Genomic DNA, 20,461 nt, shown 5'->3' with positions numbered 1-20,461 from the left:
TAGGTTTGCTGACGACACAACAGTGGTAGGCCTGATCACCGACAATGATGAGACATCCTATAAGAAGGAGGTCAGAGACCTAGCAGTGTGGTGCCAGGACAACAACCTCTCCCTCAACATGAGCAACACAAAGGAGATGATCGTGGACTACAGGAAAAGGAGTGCCGAACACGCCCCCATTCACATCGACAGGGCTGTAGTGGAGCGGGTCGAGAGCTTCAAGTTCCTTGGTGTCCACATCACTAACAATATATCAACGTCCAAACACACCAAGAAAGTTGTGAAGAGGGCACGGCAAGGTATTTTCCCCCTCAGGAGACTGAAAAGATTTGGCATGGGTCCCCAAGTCCTCAAAAAGTTCTACAGCTGCACCATCGAGAGCATCTTGACCAGTTGCATCACCGCCTGGTATGGCAACTGCTCGGCATCCGACGTAAGACGCTACAGAGGGCAGTGCGTACGGCCCAGTACATCACTGGCCCAGTACATCACCTATATACTAGGCGTTGTCAGGGGAAGGTCAAAAAAATGGTTAAAGACTCCAGTCATCCAAGTCATAGACTGTTCTCTCTGCTACCGCACTGTAAGCGGTACTGGAGCGCCAAGTCTAGGTCCAAAAGGCTCCTTAACAGCTTCTAACCCAAAGCCATAAGACTGCTGAACAATGAATCAAATGGCAACCGGACTATTCTTACCTTGACTAACCTGTACCCCAGCACATTGACTCAGTACCAGTACACCCTGTATGTATATAGCCTCATTGTTGTTATTTTATTGTGTAACTTTTTTCCCCCCTTTTTCTTTTGATTATTTAGTAAATATTTCCTTAACTCTATTTTCTTAACTGCATTGTTAGGTAAGGGCTTGTATGTAAGCATTTCTACACCTGTTGTATTCGGCGCATGTGACAAATACCTTTGATTTCATATACTGTATGCTGAGTCATGCTAACTGGACATTAACATTACTGTACCATATATACTGTATGCTGAGTCATGCTAACTGCACATCAACGTTACGGTACCGCATATACTGTATGCTGAGTCATGCTAACTGGACATCAACATTACGGTACAGTTTAAACGGTATGCTGAGTCTTGCTAACTGGACATTAAACATGTGTGAGTTATTGCAGTCAGTTTGGATAACAGCTCCTATGAATGATTACAACACCCATACCTAACCCCACTCTCCCGCTTGGGAAACCAACATCTTAACCACTAGGCCAAGTGGCAATTTACCCTTTGGGCCAAGGGTGACATTGATTTGAAGCAGCAGGCAGGGCTATGCGAGTCCGAATGTCGCGAATGTGAGTCCGACTCACCTCCACTACATCACCGTATAGTTACTTACTATTTTCCTCAACTGCAAGGGTTAGAGTTTGGGTTAAATGTAAAGTAATAATGGGATTATAGTGTGTGTGTTTAAATCAGTTTGATTTTATATTCGGCTGGTGTGTGTTTTTTCCTTTTAATGGGGGGCTGAACTTCCTGATTTAGCATCGGTTTAAATTCTCCTGATTTAGCATCGGTTTAAATTCTCCTGATTTAGCATCGGTTTCAATTCTCCTGATATAGCATCGGTTTAAATTCTCCTGATTTAGCATCGGTTTAAATTCTCCTGATTTAGCATCGGTTTAAATTCTCCTGATTTAGGAAATGTGACTGATAATAAGATTTGGGTTGTGGAGGCGTGCTTTGATGTGTGTGTCTCTTGTGTGTTCTAACGTGGGAAGCGTTTGTATTTTCACACTGCCAAAACAGCACACAGTTACAGTCACTCACCCTTCTAGATAACTTGAAACAGTCTAACCAGTTATTGTGTCTGGAAGTAGCCTGGACAAGCTACTGTAGCAAGCTAGCCAACTTCTTTCACCAATTAGCTTCAGCCGGGCAGGTGTGCGAGAAAAGTTGGTTTGACTTTGGATAGCCTATCTCTGGGGCTAGTTAGGGACCGTCAATAAATTACACAATGTAAATGGGACAATATTTTAATGTTGCACACATTTTAGTCTCATTAAATTATTTATTAAATCATTAAATCAATATTAAATCAATATTTGTAAATTAATTTCTACAATTTATAGTTGATTTGAGGTTTTTAAGTCATTGAAAGTTGGACATATTGACATTTAAAAATATTGTCCCGTGTACATTGTGTCATTTACTGATGGTCCTTAACTAGCCGCATAGGGATATCGAATGTCAAACCAAATTGACGATATGAATTACAATTGGGTCTCGTGCAGCTACTCTGAATTGATGATTACATGGGTGCTGCTAGCTGTGGGCAGGCTTGAAATAAACCAGAGGAAAACTCTTACAGTCCCTTTCTTTCCATGACATACTTTCCCCCCCTAAATATCTGAGTTTTGGCGAGAATTACTTTATGACCAAAAATGATCCTATTTCCACTTTGTAGTCCATGTTGACAGTGGAATACATGTTTCTGAATCATATCGATGCCACGTAGGACGTGTTCAAATGGAGAAGTTGCTTATTAAGTTCAGTAGTTCTTAAGTGAAAATGACATTACCCAGGAGGCACTGGACTCCACAAACTGGCTCAGTGTCAGAACTGTAATCTCCTTTATAGACCGGGAATATAACTGTCAGAACAGATAACATTTAGGAAATACAGTCAGGTATTTCATTCAAAGATGCGTCGAGGGCGCCGAGCACTGCACTTCCCACAATGCGCCTTTTAAAGGCTATTTCCCTGACGTTCGCATCCAAGATAAAACGCAGAGGCACACGGCTCAAGAATAAATTACCTTTAAAAGGCTCATTGTTGATAGTAAGTGTACAGACTTGTGTTAATCTGATACAAACAGTGGAGGCTGCTGAGGGGAGGACGGCTCATAATAATGTCTGGAATGGAGTGAATGGAATGGTATCAAAACACATTCCATTCCATTCCGGCCTTTATTATGAACTGTCCTCCCTTCAGCAGCCTCTACTGGATACAACCATATATATCTACTAACAACAAGCATCAATACATTAACTCTTGTCTCCGGACTCCCACTAGGAGCTAAAAGGCAACCAAACAATACAGTTGAGGAATTTAACCGTTTTATATTTACATGAAAAAAAAAAAGAAATGAAGTTCACCCCATCTCAGAAATGCTTTCTTGTATTTTATTGTGATGGGAAGTCATAAAAAAATGGAGCAAAACAAATTAAAATAAAACAACTATAAAAACAAACAGATTAAACAGGAAATGTATAAAACAAATTGTAGCATCTGACATATAACAGTACAACGTAACAAATTGGCACAAAACAGAACGACAAAGGGTATGAGAATCTAATTTTGGCTTTGAAAAAAGAAATAGGAGTTCCGTACATCTTCATAACGAGATCAATCCTTCATTACAACAGCAAGGACTCATGCGTTTTAGTCACACAGTTCGTTTTCAGTAGCTTCATATCACAGTAAGAACAGGTCAGTCTAACCAGCGAGCCTGATGGATGAAACGCTTTCCGTTTCTCTCTTCGTTTATTTCTTCTTTTCATGTTAATACTTTTTCAAAACAAACTTCATAGCCCCCAGAGCGCCACTTCCTACTCTGGATTCAATGACCTTCAAATCATTTTTCATACTAAAATATATTATTGTATCAATTCACACTACACTATTGTACACTACAATGTGTGTAATAAATAAGCATAAAGAAATAGAAAAATAAGACACGTAAATATAAAAAGTCCTCTAAAAACTAAACAGGTACGCTTTCCTCATGGAAAAGGTTTCTAATACTGCCATTGTTGAAAACATACACAGGACACACACATATAAAAAACTAAAAACTAAAAAGAAAATAATTCTGTAACACTGTAAAGGTCAAATCAACTGAAACACTTCATAAAACACAGGGATCACATTCACTAATGTTTGTTACCTGAAGTGCGGGTTAGCTTGCCACCATTTTGTAAAACAAGTGCACTCATCTAATAATGTCTGATGCTCCAACACAGGAATATCCCCTTAAATCCTGTAAAAACCTTTTTGATATTCGTCCTATTCTCTCTCTGTTCATCTTTGTTCACGCACACACGAAGGAGTCCTTTTCATGCTATCGTCTTGTATTCCCTACTGTACTACTTTTAACCAGAGCCCTATAGTGCACTATAAAGGGAATACTGAAGTGTGCCATTTGGGACGAAACCCAACTGAACTAGTGAAAATGAGTCCAACCAAGTAAACAAACGTGAATCAATATGGGCCTTGAAAATACATACTGACTACATCCGTTGGGGTACAAAGAACACTGTTCAATGGCACTTACAGCACACAGGTCTGGTCTTGCATAAGGCTGGAGATATTGGGGCGGGGTAGAGCACATATCTACACCCCTCCTACTTCATATGACCCTACGACACTGATGGTCACTGATTTAAAAACTAACCAAACCAACTGATAACTAGGGTTACGTCCCAATAATCTCTCCTTTCTCTAAAAGTGTGCACTTGATAACTTCCCTTCAAGGACTTTGAAAGGAAATGACTGGTGTAAGAAATATTGTGTAAAATGCTATAATCTAGCTAGCCCAGGTCTCCACCAATCCAATGCTTTTAGATTTATGGGGATCAGTGAACAGGTTCCCCCCTCAAGAGGAAGGAGAGATTATTGGGACACAAACAAGGACAAGCATGGTTAAGAATGCTGGCTTTGAGGTTGTCACACTACTTTTCCCTGATAGGACAGTTTGGTTATGATGTCAGACAGATATCACATCAACCCCCCCCCCCCCACCCCCCACCCCCACATAGCCTGGTCCCAGATCTGTTTGTACTCTTGCCAATTCCATTGCTGTCCTTGTCAAGCCAAACATGGCAGTGAATAATGAGGAGTTGGCATGATAGCACTAACATACTGGCACTCAGGCTAACCCCTCCCACCCATACCAGGCTAACCCCTCCCACCCATACCCCCAGAATCCTCTTTTCTTCTTAATGTTAACAAACCAACTGAAAACAAAATGCTATGCTAGCGTCAGCTAACGAAGAGGATGTACAGCTAGTGTGAACAGAATAATACTGAAGGGTGGACAACACATCATGAGGCATGGCGTATCCATGGGTAAACCAGGATTACTGTAGTGCAGTTGTTTTGTGTTTGTTTTTTTTACAACTCAATAAAATACTGATTTTAGCAAACATCATCATTGGCAATAAAAATGTATAGAAATGTTTCTTCAACTGTACAGATTAAAAGGTTAAAACAAGAGTGGCAAAATGAGTCAAAAATAACACTGACAAACAGAAATGACCTGGGATCAGATGTCTCACTCTCAGTAACAAAATAATTGAAAGGTCAGCTGTAACGTAAAAAAAAGAAAAGTATAATACGTCTATAAACAAGGTAACACCGATTTTTTTTAACAGGAGAAAAAGTCCCTTCTTTGTAGTCTATCTCAGGCACACCTGGGGTCAACACAGTAGAGGACCGACACACAGCACCAACACGGCACCATGGTTGTTTTATCTCTTCTTTTGACCACAACACAAGATTTTCCTCTCCTGCTACTTGACACCTAGGATTTCCATTTTTTTTTGTCAGGGAATGTATTTTATTCATTCACCGTTCATCTTGCCTTCCTCTGTTTCTTTCTGTCCGGTTTCTAACCCCTCCGCCGGGATGTCCTCCTTGTCCACATGCGGTTCTTTGTCCTCCGTTTCCATAGCTTCCTCTGTTACAAAGATGTCCTTCTCTGCCACTCCTTCCTCCTCCTTTTCCTCCTCTACACCTCCCATCACCTGTACCTCCATCACCTCCTCTTCCTCACACACATCCTCCTGCTGTAGAGACTCCTCTTTACTAACCTCCTCTTCCTCTCTCCTCCCTTCCTCTTCCTCCTCCTGGTGTGCCTCCTCCTCTCTACTCCCTTCCTCTTCCTCCTCCTGGTGTGTCTCCTCCTCTCTCCTCCCTTCCTCTTCCTCCTGTGTCTCCTCCTCTCTCCTCCCTTCCTCTTCCTCCTGTGCCTCCTCCTCTCTACTCCCTTCCTCTTCCTCCTCCTGGTGTGCCTCCTCCTCTCTCCTCCCTTCCTCTTCCTCCTCCTGGTGCGCCTCCTCCTCTCTACTCCCTTCCTCTTCCTCCTCCTGGTGTGCCTCCTCCTCTCTCCTCCCTTCCTCTTCCTCCTCCTGGTGTGCCTCCTCCTCTCTCCTCCCTTCCTCTTCCTCCTCCTGGTGCGCCTCCTCCTCTCTACTCCCTTCCTCTTCCTCCTCCTGGTGCGCCTCCTCCTCTCTCCTCCCTTCCTCTTCCTCCTCCTGGTGTGCCTCCTCCTCTCTCCTCCCTTCCTCTTCCACCTCCTCCTGGTGTGCCTCCTCTCTCCTCCCTTCCTCTTTCTGCTCTTCTTCACACACCTGCTTCTGCTGTACTCCCTCCTCTTCCTCTCTACTCTCATCCTTCTGCTCCTCTTCCTCTCTGCTCACTTCCTTCTCCACCTCTTCCCCTCTGCTCCCTTCCTCCCCCTTCTCTTCCTCTCTGCTCCCTTCCTCCCTCTCCTCTTCCTCTCTGATCTCTTCCTCCTCCTCCTCCTCCTCTTCCTCTCTGCTCCCTTCCTCCCCCTCCTCTTCCTCTCTGATCTCTTCCTCCTGCTCCTCTTCCTCTCTGCTCCCTTCCTCCTCCTCTTGCCTCTCCCCCCCAAACTCCTCCACCTCGTAGATCTCACTCTCCTCGTCATCCTCACCCACTTGCACCACCCGTATGTCGTCCATGCTCATGGCCGCCATGCCCTCCTCTTCCTCCAGCTCCTCCTCACTCTCCCTCTCGTCTGAGTCCAGTTGGGAAGGTGGGGAGGTGGGTCGGCTGTCTGACTGCTGCTCTTCTGTTTGAGGACTCATTTCGGGGCTCATCCCGAGCTGGCGTCCCCCCTGCCGCCCTCCCCGGGGCTCCTTCTTGCAGTAGGAGTATCGGTGGTTCATGTGCTGGCTGTAGGAGCCAGAGTGGGAGAAACACTTGCCACACTTGTCACAGCGGTAGGGCTTCTCTCCGGAGTGCAGTCGCGTGTGTTCTATCAAGTGGTGCTTGTGTTTGAAGGCTTTGTCGCAGATGCCGCACTCATGTGGCCGTTTTCCTGGAAACAGAAACACACGAGAGTTCAGCGTTTCAATCTCTTTCAAACTCATCCAGAAAACAGAAACCAGAAACACACGAGGGTTCAGTGTTTCAATCTCTTTCAAACTCATCCAGAAAACAGAAACACGCGAGGGTTCAGCGTTTCAATCTCTTTCAAACTCATCCAGAAAACAGAAAACACACGAGGGTTCAGTGTTTCAATCTCTTTCAAACTCATCCAGAAAACAGAAACACACGAAGGTTCAGTGTTTCAATCTATTTCAAACTCATCCATAAATTACAACAGAAACACACGAGGGTTCAGCGTTTCAATCTATTTCAAACTCATCCAGAAATTACAACAGAAATCGATTAGAAACCCATTACTCTTGATTTGCACTGTGTGTGTGTGAACTGCTTTTACCATTACATTAGTTCTGCAGCCTGCCTGCCTGGTATCACTTTCTACAATCTACATTACACTGACCTGCCTGCAGCCTGCCTGCCTGGTATCACTTCCTACAATCTACATTACACTGACCTGCCTACAGACTTCCTAACTGTGAAACCAACTGCAAACAATATCATAACAAAAACTGTCACAAATACGTAAAACATTCAAAAAAAATCCCCCTAAAAGGATTCTAGCAGGTCTGTTGCAATGGTAAAATAATTCAGTAAAATAAACAATCATCATTTGTGGAGATGTAGATCAAACTAGCTGCCTGATGCTGATACGTTCTTCTGGACCTGGGTCTCATTGAACCCAGGAAGGAGGGATGAGGGCGTTTCATCCCAGAAGGCACCCTATTCCCTACATAGTGCACTACTTTAGACCATTGCCCTATGGGCCCTCATCAAAAGTAGTTCACTATAAGGGGAATAGGGTGCCATTTGGGACGGCCCATCCAACGGGCCATGAAGCACCGCTCTAGCCCCTTTCTGAAATAGTTTGGACTCTGCCTGCTTGTCCTAAGCCAGGCCAGAGGTGCGTCCCAAATTGCACGGTATTTCCTATTTCCTAAAGAAGTGAATTGCATACAGGAAGGAACCAGGAAATGTGGTCACAATACGGATAAGAGACACATTCTAATACCACGTGTAAAGATATTTCTGAAAATGTGAGCTCAATCAGAATGTGTTCAATATCAGGACAAAGGACAAGTTAGCGGCAGGTCGACACAAGGCTTTCTGAGACCCTTGATATATACGGCCCCTGACCCGTGGATCCTCAGCCAGTGGCCATATTGTTTACCTGTGTGTTCGTATTTATGCCTGAGCAGGGAGCTGCTCTTTTGGAAGATCTTGTCACACAGGTCACAGGAGTACATCCCGCTCTGCAGTCGACGCATCTTCTTCTGCGGAGGGGAAGAGTCTGAGTTATCCTGCTCCTCTACCGTCGACACAACCTCTGAGCTGGTGGCAGACTTCTCCTCCTGTCCGAGAAAAATAATAATAGAATAACAACAATAATAATAATCATCATGTTATTAGGAAGAAGAAGAAGAATTCCATCAAAAACAATAGGTTACAACTAATAATCCTATTTATTTATTTTATTTTAAACACAGTGTTTCCAATGTCAAAGGCCTTTATGTGAGGAGAGATCAGCTGTAGAAAACCCAGAGGGAGTAACTTGGAGAGATCAGCTGTAGAAAACCCAGAGGGAGTAACTTAGAGAGATCAGCTGTAGAAAACCCAGAGGGAGTAACTTAGAGAGATCAGCTGTAGAAAACCCAGAGGGAGTAACTTAGAGAGATCATCTGTAGAAAACCCAGAGTAACTTAGAGAGATCAGCTGTAGAAAACCCAGAGGGAGTAACTTAGAGAGATCAGCTGTAGAAAACCCAGAGGGAGTAACTTAGAGAGATCAGCTGTAGAAAACCCAGAGTAACTTAGAGAGATCAGCTGTAGAAAACCCAGAGGGAGTAACTTGGAGAGATCAGCTGTAGAAAACCCAGAGGGAGTAACTTAGAGAGATCAGCTGTAGAAAACCCAGAGGGAGTAACTTAGAGAGATCAGCTGTAGAAAACCCAGAGGGAGTAACTTAGAGAGATCAGCTGTAGAAACCCCAGAGGGAGTAACTTAGAGAGATCAGCTGTAGAAAACCCAGAGTAACTTAGAGAGATCAGCTGTAGAAACCCCAGAGGGAGTAACTTAGAGAGATCAGCTGTAGAAAACCCAGAGGGAGTAACTTAGATCAGCTGTAGAAAACCCAGAGTAACTTAGAGAGATCAGCTGTAGAAACCCCAGAGGGAGTAACTTAGAGAGATCAGCTGTAGAAAACCCAGAGTAACTTAGAGAGATCAGCTGTAGAAACCCCAGAGGGAGTAACTTAGAGAGATCAGCTGTAGAAAACCCAGAGTAACTTAGAGAGATCAGCTGTAGAAAACCCAGAGGGAGTAACTTAGAGAGATCAGCTGTAGAAAACCCAGAGGGAGTAACTTAGATCAGCTGTAGAAAACCCAGAGGGAGTAACTTAGAGAGATCAGCTGTAGAAAACCCAGAGGGAGTAACTTAGAGAGATCAGCTGTAGAAACCCCAGAGGGAGTAACTTAGAGATCAGCTGTAGAAACCCCAGAGTAACTTAGAGAGATCAGCTGTAGAAACCCCAGAGTAACTTAGAGAGATCAGCTGTAGAAAACCCAGAGGGAGTAACTTAGAGAGATCAGCTGTAGAAAACCCAGAGTAACTTAGAGAGATCAGCTGTAGAAAACCCAGAGGGAGTAACTTAGAGAGATCAGCTGTAGAAAACCCAGAGGGAGTAACTTAGAGAGATCAGCTGTAGAAAACCCAGAGTAACTTAGAGAGATCAGCTGTAGAAAACCCAGAGGGAGTAACTTAGAGAGATCAGCTGTAGAAAACCCAGAGGGAGTAACTTAGAGAGATCAGCTGTAGAAACCCCAGAGGGAGTAACTTAGAGATCAGCTGTAGAAAACCCAGAGGGAGTAACTTAGAGAGATCAGCTGTAGAAAACCCAGAGGGAGTAACTTAGAGAGATCTGTCCACCCGTCAGACACTGACACGCGTGACCTTTCAGACACACGCTACGCTGGGAGCTGCTCATTAACATACAATGGAGGATTCATTCTGCACACACACACACACACACACACACACACACACACACACACACACACACACACACACACACACACACACACACACACACACACACACACACACACACACACACACACACACACACACACACACACACACACACACACACACACACACGCACGGCCCCCTGAGTCTTCCAGGAGGAATCCAACTCAACTCCAGGCTGCGGCAGCTCTAATGTAGTATTAGGTAACAGGGAAGACTGGAGGGAGCCCAAACCATTGAGCCAGGACGGCTTTCTTTTTTCCACAGGCAGAGTAAGCATGAGTCCCAAATGCCACCCTTTTTGGGATGTAGTGCACTACTTTAGACCAGAGCCCTGTCCCAAATGCCACCTTTTTCCCTATGTAGTGCACTACTTTAGACCAAATCCCTAAAGTAGTGCACCATTGGATACCATTGGAGACACAGCCTGACTCCTGAGGGCTGGGTTAGTCAGGTTAGTCAGTAAAGCTGAAGCAGGACAAATAGAAACTCTTTCCACACTACCTATCTCTTAACATTGTCTTGTCTCGCACATAATCATCATTCTGAATAGCTCTTTCACAAACCGACCTGGCAGCCGTTGATTCTGACGGTCTTCTGGGCTCCGTCGGCCCCAGTGGCCCCGCTGCATGCTGTAGTGGTGTATGTGTATGTGAGCTGGGGGATGAGGATGGTCCGTTTGGTGGTGCCGGTGGAGATGGCCCTGAGGCAGGGCACACCGCTGCCCTGGTTGGTGATGGCTACTAGCCGGGTGGTCATTATGTTCACCGGGTTGGGGATGGTCGTTTGGGGGGAGGAGGTGACGTAGATGGTGTTGGTGGTTCCCTGGAGCCCTGGGAGCTGGGCCTGGACTGTCTCCTTCAGGCAGGTGAGGTTGAGGGGCTGCTCCTGTGGGACATGGGGGACCTGGGGCTGTGACTGGGGCTGCTTGGGAAGGGACAGGTCCAGGGGAAGATCTTGAGCCTCGCGTTCAGAGTCGACCTCAGTCTTCACGATGACCAGGCCGCTGGAGGAGAGGTTTAGTGGTGAGGGGGCCGAGGCTGAGACCGAGGGGGACGTCGAGGCAGGGGAACTGTTGGGAGGTTGGGAAGATGATGTCTCCTGTGTTTGGGCTGAGGCATGCTGCTCCTCTATCTCTGTCCTGCTCTTCTCTTGGTCTAGCTGGGTCTCTGTGCTGGAATCTGAAAGTCCAGAGTCATCTGGAGAGGAACCAGGGGGTCCAACCGTGATCTGACCAGACCGCATTTTCTCAAACCACTTCTTGACCACGTCCACGGGCAGGCTGACATTGTCAGAGATCTTGGCCAGCTCTTCCTCGGTAGGCTCGGCGTTTAAGGCGAAGTAGGCCTTGAGGAGTGAGAGCAGATTCTTTAGAGGGTGCTGGCCTGGTGTTATCCCTGCCTCGGCCATGAGGGCGGCGATGGAGGGGTCGAGGGGGGCGTTGACAGGTTGACAATGCTGGACCATGTGCAGTTCATTCAAATCACCAGGACAGTTGTCACACAGTAGACACCTTGTCTTGCCTGTCTGGGCCTTTGGTGTCTCAGCTTCCGTCTCTGTCTCCATCTCTGACTCGCGCTCCGAGTCGGCCGGCTCGGTCTCGTTGATGTTGAGGTCCTGGGGGAGTTTCTCTGTTACTTTGGAGGCTGACTGTGTGTTTGTGGCGCTGGCGGTGTTGGTGTTGGGAGGGGGAGCCTCTTGCTTGAGGAGCTGAGGGGCGGTGGGCTGCTGGGCTGGGCTTGGCTCCAGGCTGTAGTTAATGATGATCTTGGTGGTACCGTCCTGGTCCACGAAGCCAGGCAGGCTGATGGCTGAGATTACCTGCTGGCCAGCCTGTGTCACAAACCCCTGCTTGGAGGTCACCAGCCCGTTGGCCGTCCCCAACACCTGACGCAGCACGTTCCCATCCATGGCCACCTTGGATATAAGAGGACCACCATAGATATAAGTTGTTATCCTCATTTTGCATCATCACACTTTAAAACTTTACTGTTGACATGCTACGTTTAGGACCATATCAACAGTGAACTTTTTGAGTAAAGAGATTAAAATGCATTGTATCCATATGTGTGGTTTATATAGTGCCTTACAAAAGTATTCATCCCCCTTGGCATTTTTCCTATTCTGGTGCATTACAACCTGTAATTTAAATAGATTTGTATTTGTATTTCATGTAATTGACATACACAAAATAGTCCAAATTGGTGAAGTGAAATGAAGAAAATGACTTGTTTCAAAATAAAAAATAAAAAATGTAAACGGAAAAGTGGTGCGTGCATACTGTATTCACCCCTTTGCTATGAAGCCCCTAAATATGATCTGGTAAAACCAATTACCTTCAGAAGTCACATAATTAGTTAAATAAAGTCCCCCTGTGTGCAATATAAATATCACATGATCTGTCACATGATCTCAGTATATATACACCTGTTCTGAAAGGCCCAAGAGTCTGCAACACCACTAAGCAAGGGGCACCACCAAGCAAGCGGCACCATGAAGACCAAGGAGCTCTCCAAACAGGTCAGGGATAAAGTTATGGAGATGTACAGATCAGGGTTGGGTTATAAAAAAATATCTGAAACTTTGAAAATCCCACGGAGCACCATTAAATCCATTACTAAAAAATTTAAAGAATATGGCACCACAACAAACCTGCCAAGAAAGGGCCGCACACCAAAACTGATGGACCAGGTGAGGAGGGCATTAATCAGAGAGGCAACAAAGAGACCAAAGATAACCCTGAAGGAGCTGCAAAGCTCCAACGTGGAGATTGGAATATCTGTCCATAGGACCACTTTAAACTGTACACTCCACAGAACTTGGCTTTACGGAAGAGTGGCCAGAGAAAAGCCATTGCTTTAAGAAAAAAATAAGCAAACACGTTTGGTGTTTGCCAAAAGGCATGTGGGAGACTCCCCAAACATATAGAAGAAGGTACTCTGGTCAGATGAGACTAAAATGTTGCTTTTTGAGCATCAAGGAAAACGCTATGTCTGGAGCAAACCCAACACCTCTCATCACCCCGAGAACACTATCCCCACAGTGAAGCATGTTGGTGGCAGCATCATGATGTGATGATGGTTTTCATCGGCAGGGACTGGGAAACTGGTCAGAATTGAAGGAATGATGGATGTCTTATTTGTTGTGTAAATCAAATGATACAACCCCCCCAAAAAATCTATTTTAATTCCAGGTTGTAAGGCAACAAAATAGGAAAAATGTCAAGGGGGGTGAATACTTTCGCACGCCACTGTAGGTTTTTATAACAATTATAAATCAAATCAAACCTTGAGCATGTTCTGCAGGTCGCTGAGGTTAATACTGATTGGAGACATCAGACCCATGGTAGGCAGTACCACTGCCTGGACCATGCCCTGAGGCAATGCTGTGCCCTGGGGTAGCGTCACGCCACCGTTAAACACCGTCCCATTAGTCCCCGTCGCCCCGTTAGGCGCCATCACCACCGGCTTGAACTCATAGTCCACAGGCTCAGATTTGATCTGAGTGTGGGGGAGCTGCTCCTGCAGGGGCTTGCTGTCTGTCTTCTCCCCCAGGAGGAGCACTCGGACTGGGGCCGCGGCGGGGCCAGAGGGCTGGGTCTGGCTGGGGGTCTGGTTGGAGACCTTAATGACTGGGCTGGGGTTGCCGTTGACAGGCACCATGCCAACACACTTCTTACTGCTGATGTGAGAACTGTAGGACCCTGAGTGTGAAAACCTCTTCTTACAGTTTGGGCACTCGTACGGCTTCTCTCCTGCGAAGAAAGAGATGTATATTTCTAGGAAACAGCTGATGTTATGTTCCAAGGGGCATCCTATTACCTAGATAGTGCACTCCATTTGACCAGAGAACCTGTCAGAATAGGGTGCCACTATTTGGGACTCGTTAACAAACAGGCTGAGGTAATAATAGCAACAGAATGACGACACATTGGCCAAGAGCACAGATTCAATAATGATCATAATCAAGACTGAAATAGCAGAGCTGCATATTATAAACATATCACAGGAGAAAAGGTTCAGTACATCTGCACCACCACTGTGAATATAGGTGAGTCCCGGAACTGCATCCCAAATGGCACCCTATTCCCTATGTAGTGCACTACTTTTGACCAGGGCCCATGGTACCCTATTTCCTATGTAGTGCACTACTTTTGACCAGGGCCCACGGTACCCTATTTCCTATGTAGTGCACTACTTTTGACCAGGGCCCATGGTACCCTATTCCCTATGTAGTGCACTACTTTTGACCAGGGCCAATAGGGCTCTGGTCAGGAATAGGGTACTCTTTAGGATGCAGACACAACCCACTGGGGTCACACTGCTTGAATCAATGTTATTTCCATGAAATTACGTTGAATTGACGTCTGTGCCCAGTGGGTATGAGTCATGATGACGGTGTGTGTGTGTGTGTGTGTGTGTGTGTGTTGTCACGGCGACCGGTGCGATGCCAATTTGACTCACCGCTGTGGATGCGAAGATGCTCCTTCAGGTGGTGCTTATATTTAAAAGCCTTGGAACACTCAGTACACTTGAACTTCCTGTTCCCCCCTGTTGTTATCGTTGTGGTGGTGGTCTGGGGTACATGACGCTGGCAGACAGACAGGACAGACAGCGGTGAGTGGATGGGATGTTTTGTAACGTCAGTATCCTGTCTAAAGAGTACTGTTACTGTCTGAAGGATGTGCTTTCATTCCCAGTAAAACAGTAATAGACATATTTGTCTTGAATTACAGACACATTCATCAAATTTAAAAAAAACAGGCTAAATGGAGAATTCAAATAATACTGAAAAAAGGCAGGAAATCTGTGAGTCCTCCAACCACAGGGACATGGACATAGACAAGGACAGAAACAGGGACAGAGAAGATACTGGGACAGAGACAAGGACGGAGACAGAAACCGAGACTAGGACAGAGACAGGAACAGAGACAGGGGACATGGACAGAGACAGGAACAGAGACAGGGGACATGGACAGAGACAGGAACAGAGACAGAGATAGGAACAGAGACAGGGGACATGGACAGAGACAGGAACAGAGACAGGGGACATGGACAGAGACAGGAACAGAGACAGAGGACATGGACAGAGACAGGAACAGAGACAGAGATAGGAACAGAGACAGAGACAGGAACAGAGACAGAGATAGGAACAGAGACAGGGGACATGGACAGAGACAGGAACAGAGATAGGAACAGAGACAGGGGACATGGACAGAGACAGGAACAGAGACAGGAACAGAGACAGGAACAGAGACAGGGGACATGGACAGAGACAGGAACAGAGACAGAGGACATGGACAGAGACAGGAACAGAGATAGGAACAGAGACAGAGACAGGAACAGAGACAGGGACAGAGACAGGGGACATGGACAGAGACAGGAACAGAGACAGAGATAGGAACAGAGACAGGGGACATGGACAGAGACAGGGACAGAGACAGGGGACATGGACAGAGACAGGAACAGAGACAGAGATAGGAACAGAGACAGAGACAGAGACAGGAACAGAGACAGGGGACATGGACAGAGACAGGAACAGAGACAGGAACAGAGACAGGAACAGAGACAGGGGACATGGACAGAGACAGGAACAGAGACAGGAACAGAGACAGGGGACATGGACAGAGACAGGAACAGAGACAGGAACAGAGACAGGGACAGAGACAGGAACAGAGACAGAGGACATGGACAGAGACAGGAACAGAGACAGGAACAGAGACAGAGACAGAGACAGGAACAGAGACAGGGGACATGGACAGAGACAGGAACAGAGACAGAGGACATGGACAGAGACAGGAACAGAGACAGAGATAGGAACAGAGACAGAGACAGGAACAGAGACAGAGATAGGAACAGAGACAGGGGACATGGACAGAAACAGAGACAGAGGACATGGACAGAGACAGAGGACAGAGACAGAGACAGGAACAGAGACAGAGATAGGAACCGAGACAGAGGACATGGACAGAGACAAGAACAGAGACAGAGATAGGAACAGAGACAGGGGACATGGACAGAGACAGGAACAGAGACAGAGATAGGAACAGAGACAGAGACAGGAACAGAGACAGGGACAGAGACAGGGGACATGGACAGAGACAGGAACAGAGACAGAGACAGAGACAGAGGAGAGGAACAGAGACAGAGGACAGAGACAGGAACAGAGACAGGGACAGAGACAGGAACAGAGACAGAGACAGGGACAGGAACAGAGACAGGAACAGAGACAGGAACAGAGACAGAGACAGGGACAGGAACAGAGACAGGGACAGAGACAGGAACAGAGACAGAGATAGGAACAGAGACAGAGACAGAGACAGGAACAGAGACAGGGACAGGAACAGAGACAGGGACAGAGACAGGAACAGAGACAGGGACAGGAACAGAGACAGGAACAGAGACAGGAACAGAGACAGAGGAGAGGAACAGAGACAGAGGAAGGGAAGAATCAGGGACAGAGACAAGCACATACACACACACATACACACACATAGGTACCTGTACAGGATCCTTGTGTTGGTTCTTGTGTTGGGTCATATGACAGTCCAGTTGTGTACGGTAGGTGAAGGTGTAGCTGCACTGGGAGCAGCTGAAGTTATCCTCGCTCTTCTCGTGCCGTAGCTTGATGTGGTCCTTCAGGGCCGTGCAGCGCTTGTAGCCCCGTGAGCAGTACGGACAAGTCAGGAGCTGGGAGAGGGTGTCTGGCGTGCCTGGGACAGAGAGGGGGAATTATAGACTATGAAACAAAGAAGATATAAGGGTCTCGATTATGAGGGTCTCAGAATACGTCCCAAATGGCACCCTGTTCCCTAAATAGTGCACTACTTGCATGCGCCCTGGTCCAAAGTAGTGCACCACATAGGGAATAGGGTGCCATTTGGGACGCAACCCTAAAAACAGCCACAGTATGAGGGTCTCCATAAGTGTTGAGTTGTAAAAGGTGCAGTGATGTAACCTACCGGTCTTCTCTGGGACCCCTCTCTCAGGCGCGCTTTTCTGTTTGCCGTCCGGAGCCTTGGGGTAGATGACCGCCGTGTCTCCCTGCTGGATCATCTCCTCTACCAGAGCATCCTTACCCCCCTCCTCTTCCTCCTCCTCATCCTCCTCCTCATCCTCCTCTTCTGAGCCACACTCATCCTTCACTGTAACACAGGAACACAAACCGTTTACAATTACATTACATGTAACAACACGTTTTTTTTGGGGGGGGGGAGGGGGGGTTACAATCTCAAATATGAATGTATAAGAACTCTATGTACATAAAATATGTGTTGACAGGTATGTGGACTAAAATGTCACAGCAGTCAATAGTTGAAACCATGAAGGCTCTAAAATGATTTCTGATCTGGGATGTAGACTGTAAGTAGTCCCGTGCACACATTCCTTCCCTGAGATGACAGTACTCTCCTCTTTCTGTGTGCAGTGTGCCAGTAGACAGCTGGAGGGCGCCACAGGGCCTATGACCTCAACCAGCCTTCATAACTAGCCTTCCCTTTCACACAGCCATGAGTACAGACTACAGTACATTATAGTACAAGTCTCTGGGACAAGATCTCTCTCTCTCTCTCTCTGTGTCTCTCTCTCTCTGTGTCTCTCTCTTTCTCTCTCTCTCTCTGTGTTTCTCTCTATCTCTCTCTGTCTCTATTTCTCCAAGAGGGGGGCCTAGCCCAAACCATAAAAAACAGTCCCAGACCATTATTCCTCCTCCACTAAACTTCACACCACTCCAGCCGACGTTTGGCATTGCGTATGGTGATCTTAGGCTTGTGTGCGGCTGCTCGGCCATGGAAACCTATTTCATGAAGCTCCAGACTGTAACGGGTGACGCTCTCCTCATCCACGGATGAGGTGAGGAGAGAAGGATCTTCAGACCAAAACGCAGGCTTAGGGAAATAAGCCATCTTTATTAACAATGATGATGGCAAAACACGAAACGAAACAAAACACTTTCCAAACTACAAAATAAGAAAACGACGTTGACGCAACCTGAACATAAACTTACATAACTAAACATAAACTTACGTACAGGAAACAGACGACATCGAAACGAAAACGAAACAAACAAACGCTACAGTCCCATGTGGTACGAACATAACATACGGACACAGGAGACAATCACCCACAAACAAACAGTGAGAATGCCCTACCTAAATATGACTCTTAATTAGAGGCAAACGCAAACCACCTGCCTCTAATCAAGAGCCATACCAGGCAAACCAAAACCAACATAGAAACAGATAACATAGAATGCCCACCCAACCTCACGTCCTGACCAACTAACACACAAAAACTAACATAAATAGGTCAGGAACGTGACAGTACCCCCCCCACAAGGTGCGAACTCCGGACGCACCAGCACAAAGTCTAGGGGAGGGTCTGGGTGGGCATCTAACCACGGTGGTGGTTCAGGCTCGGGGCGCGGTTCCCACCCCACCATAATCCATCCTAACTTCCTCCCTCCAAGAATGTCCACCCTCTTTTGACCCCCACAAAATTCCCTTAACAACATATCTAATAGGGACAACACCGGGACAGAGAGATAAATCAAGAAAGAGGGATAGATAAGAATATAGAAGTAGATAAAGATAGAGAGGGAGATCAGGATAGAGGGGCAACTCCGGACTGAAAGGCAGCTCCGGACAGAGAGACAGCTCTGGACTGATGGGCAGTTCTGGGTATCTAGCCTTTTCAGGCTGAAGGTCAGCTCATGGCTGACTGACGAATCTCGACGCTCATGGCTGGCTGACGGCTCTCGACGCTCATGGCAGGCTGACGGCTCTCGACGCTCATGGCAGGCTGACGGCTCTCGACGCTCATGGCAGGCTGACGGCTCTCGACGCTCATGGCAGGCTGACGGCTCTCGACGCTCATGGCAGGCTGACGGCTCTCGACGCTCATGGCGCTCTGACGGCTCTGGCTGCTCATGGCGCTCTGACGGCTCTGGCTGCTCATGGCGCTCTGACGGCTCTGGCTGCTCATGGCGCTCTGACGGCTCTGGCTGCTCATGGCGCTCTGACGGCTCTGGCTGCTCATGGCGCTCTGGCGGCTCTGGCAGATCCTGTCTGGTTGGCGGCTCTGGCAGATCCTGTCTGGTTGGCGGCTCTGGCAGATCCTGTCTGGTTGGCGGCTCTGGCAGATCCTGTCTGGTTGGCGGCTCTGGCAGATCCTGTCTGGTTGGCGGCTCTGGCAGATCCTGTCTGGTTGGCGACTCTGGCAGATCCTGTCTGGTTGGCGACTCTGGCAGATCCTGTCTGGCTGGCGGCTCTAGCGGCTCCTGTCTGGCTGACGGCTCTAGCGGCTCCTGTCTGGCTGACGGCTCTGTAGGCTCATGGCAGACGGGCGGCTTTGCAGGCTCATGGCAGACGGGCGGCTTTGGAGGCTCCTGGCAGACGGATGGCTCAGATGGCGCTGGGGAGACGGATGGCTCAGATGGCGCTGGGGAGACGGATGGCTCAGATGGCGCTGGGGAGACGGATGGCTCAGATGGCGCTGGGGAGACGGATGGCTCAGATGGCGCTGGGGAGACGGATGGCTCTGGCCGGAATATGGCGCACTGTAGACCTGGTGCGTGGTGCCAGAACTGGAGGCACCGTGCTAATGACAAGCACCTTCCTACTAGTGCGGGGAGCAGGGACAGGGCACACTGTATTCTCAAAGCCTACTCTACCCCTGATGCGTGGTACCGGCACTGGTGACGCCGGGCTGAGGACAAGCACATCAGGATTAGTAGGGGGATAATATACAGTGTGTACAGGGCTCTGGAGACGCACTGGTAGCTTAGTGCGTGGGGCCGGAACTGGAGGCACCGGGCTAGATACACGCACTACAGGGAGAGTGCGTGGAGGAGGAACAGGGCTCAGGATACGCACTGGTAGCCTAGTGCGTAGTGTAGACACTGTAGGTACTAGGCTGGGGCGGGGAGGTGGTGCCGGAAATACCGGACCGTGGAGACGTACTGGCACTCTTGAGCATTGAGCCTGCCCAACCTTACCTGGTTGAATGCTCCCGGTTGCCCGACCAGTGCGGGGAGGTGGAATAACCCGCACCGGCCTATGTAGGCGAACCGGGGAAACCATGCGTAAGGCAGGTGCCATGTATACCGGCCCGAGGAGACGCACTGGAGACCAGACGCGTTGAGCCGGCCTCATGACACCTGGCTCAATACTCAATCTAGCCCTACCAGTGCGGGGAGGTGGAATAACCCGCACTGGGCTATGCACTCGTACAGGAGACACCGTGCGCTCTACTGCGTAACACGGCGCCTGCCCGTACTCCCGCTCTCCACGGTAAG

The 20,461-nt window shown here is 47.7% G+C and overlaps 1 protein-coding gene across 2 annotated transcripts in view; it reads right to left on the bottom strand.

Moving 5' to 3' along the window:
- Positions 1-3,060: 3,060 nt before the first annotated feature.
- LOC129813622 (zinc finger E-box-binding homeobox 1-like) overlaps positions 3,061-20,461 on the bottom strand; it is a 133,751-nt gene continuing 116,350 nt past the window's right edge. For both annotated transcript variants that reach the window (XM_055865970.1, XM_055865971.1), the window contains exons 3-9: positions 17,130-17,312; positions 16,669-16,880; positions 14,632-14,758; positions 13,456-13,922; positions 10,739-12,085; positions 8,317-8,497; positions 3,061-7,080 (exon numbers count right to left, since the gene is read on the bottom strand). In XM_055865970.1, coding sequence (XP_055721945.1) covers positions 5,579-7,080; positions 8,317-8,497; positions 10,739-12,085; positions 13,456-13,922; positions 14,632-14,758; positions 16,669-16,880; positions 17,130-17,312 — 4,019 coding nt within the window. In that variant the 3' untranslated portion in view covers positions 3,061-5,578. The remainder of the gene's footprint in view (positions 7,081-8,316; positions 8,498-10,738; positions 12,086-13,455; positions 13,923-14,631; positions 14,759-16,668; positions 16,881-17,129; positions 17,313-20,461) is intronic.

This window comes from Salvelinus fontinalis, chromosome 17 (genome assembly GCF_029448725.1).
Source record: "Salvelinus fontinalis isolate EN_2023a chromosome 17, ASM2944872v1, whole genome shotgun sequence".
Lineage (NCBI taxonomy): Eukaryota > Metazoa > Chordata > Actinopteri > Salmoniformes > Salmonidae > Salvelinus > Salvelinus fontinalis.
Note: the sequence above shows the minus strand (reverse complement) of the source record. Positions and strands in the feature narration are given on the sequence as shown.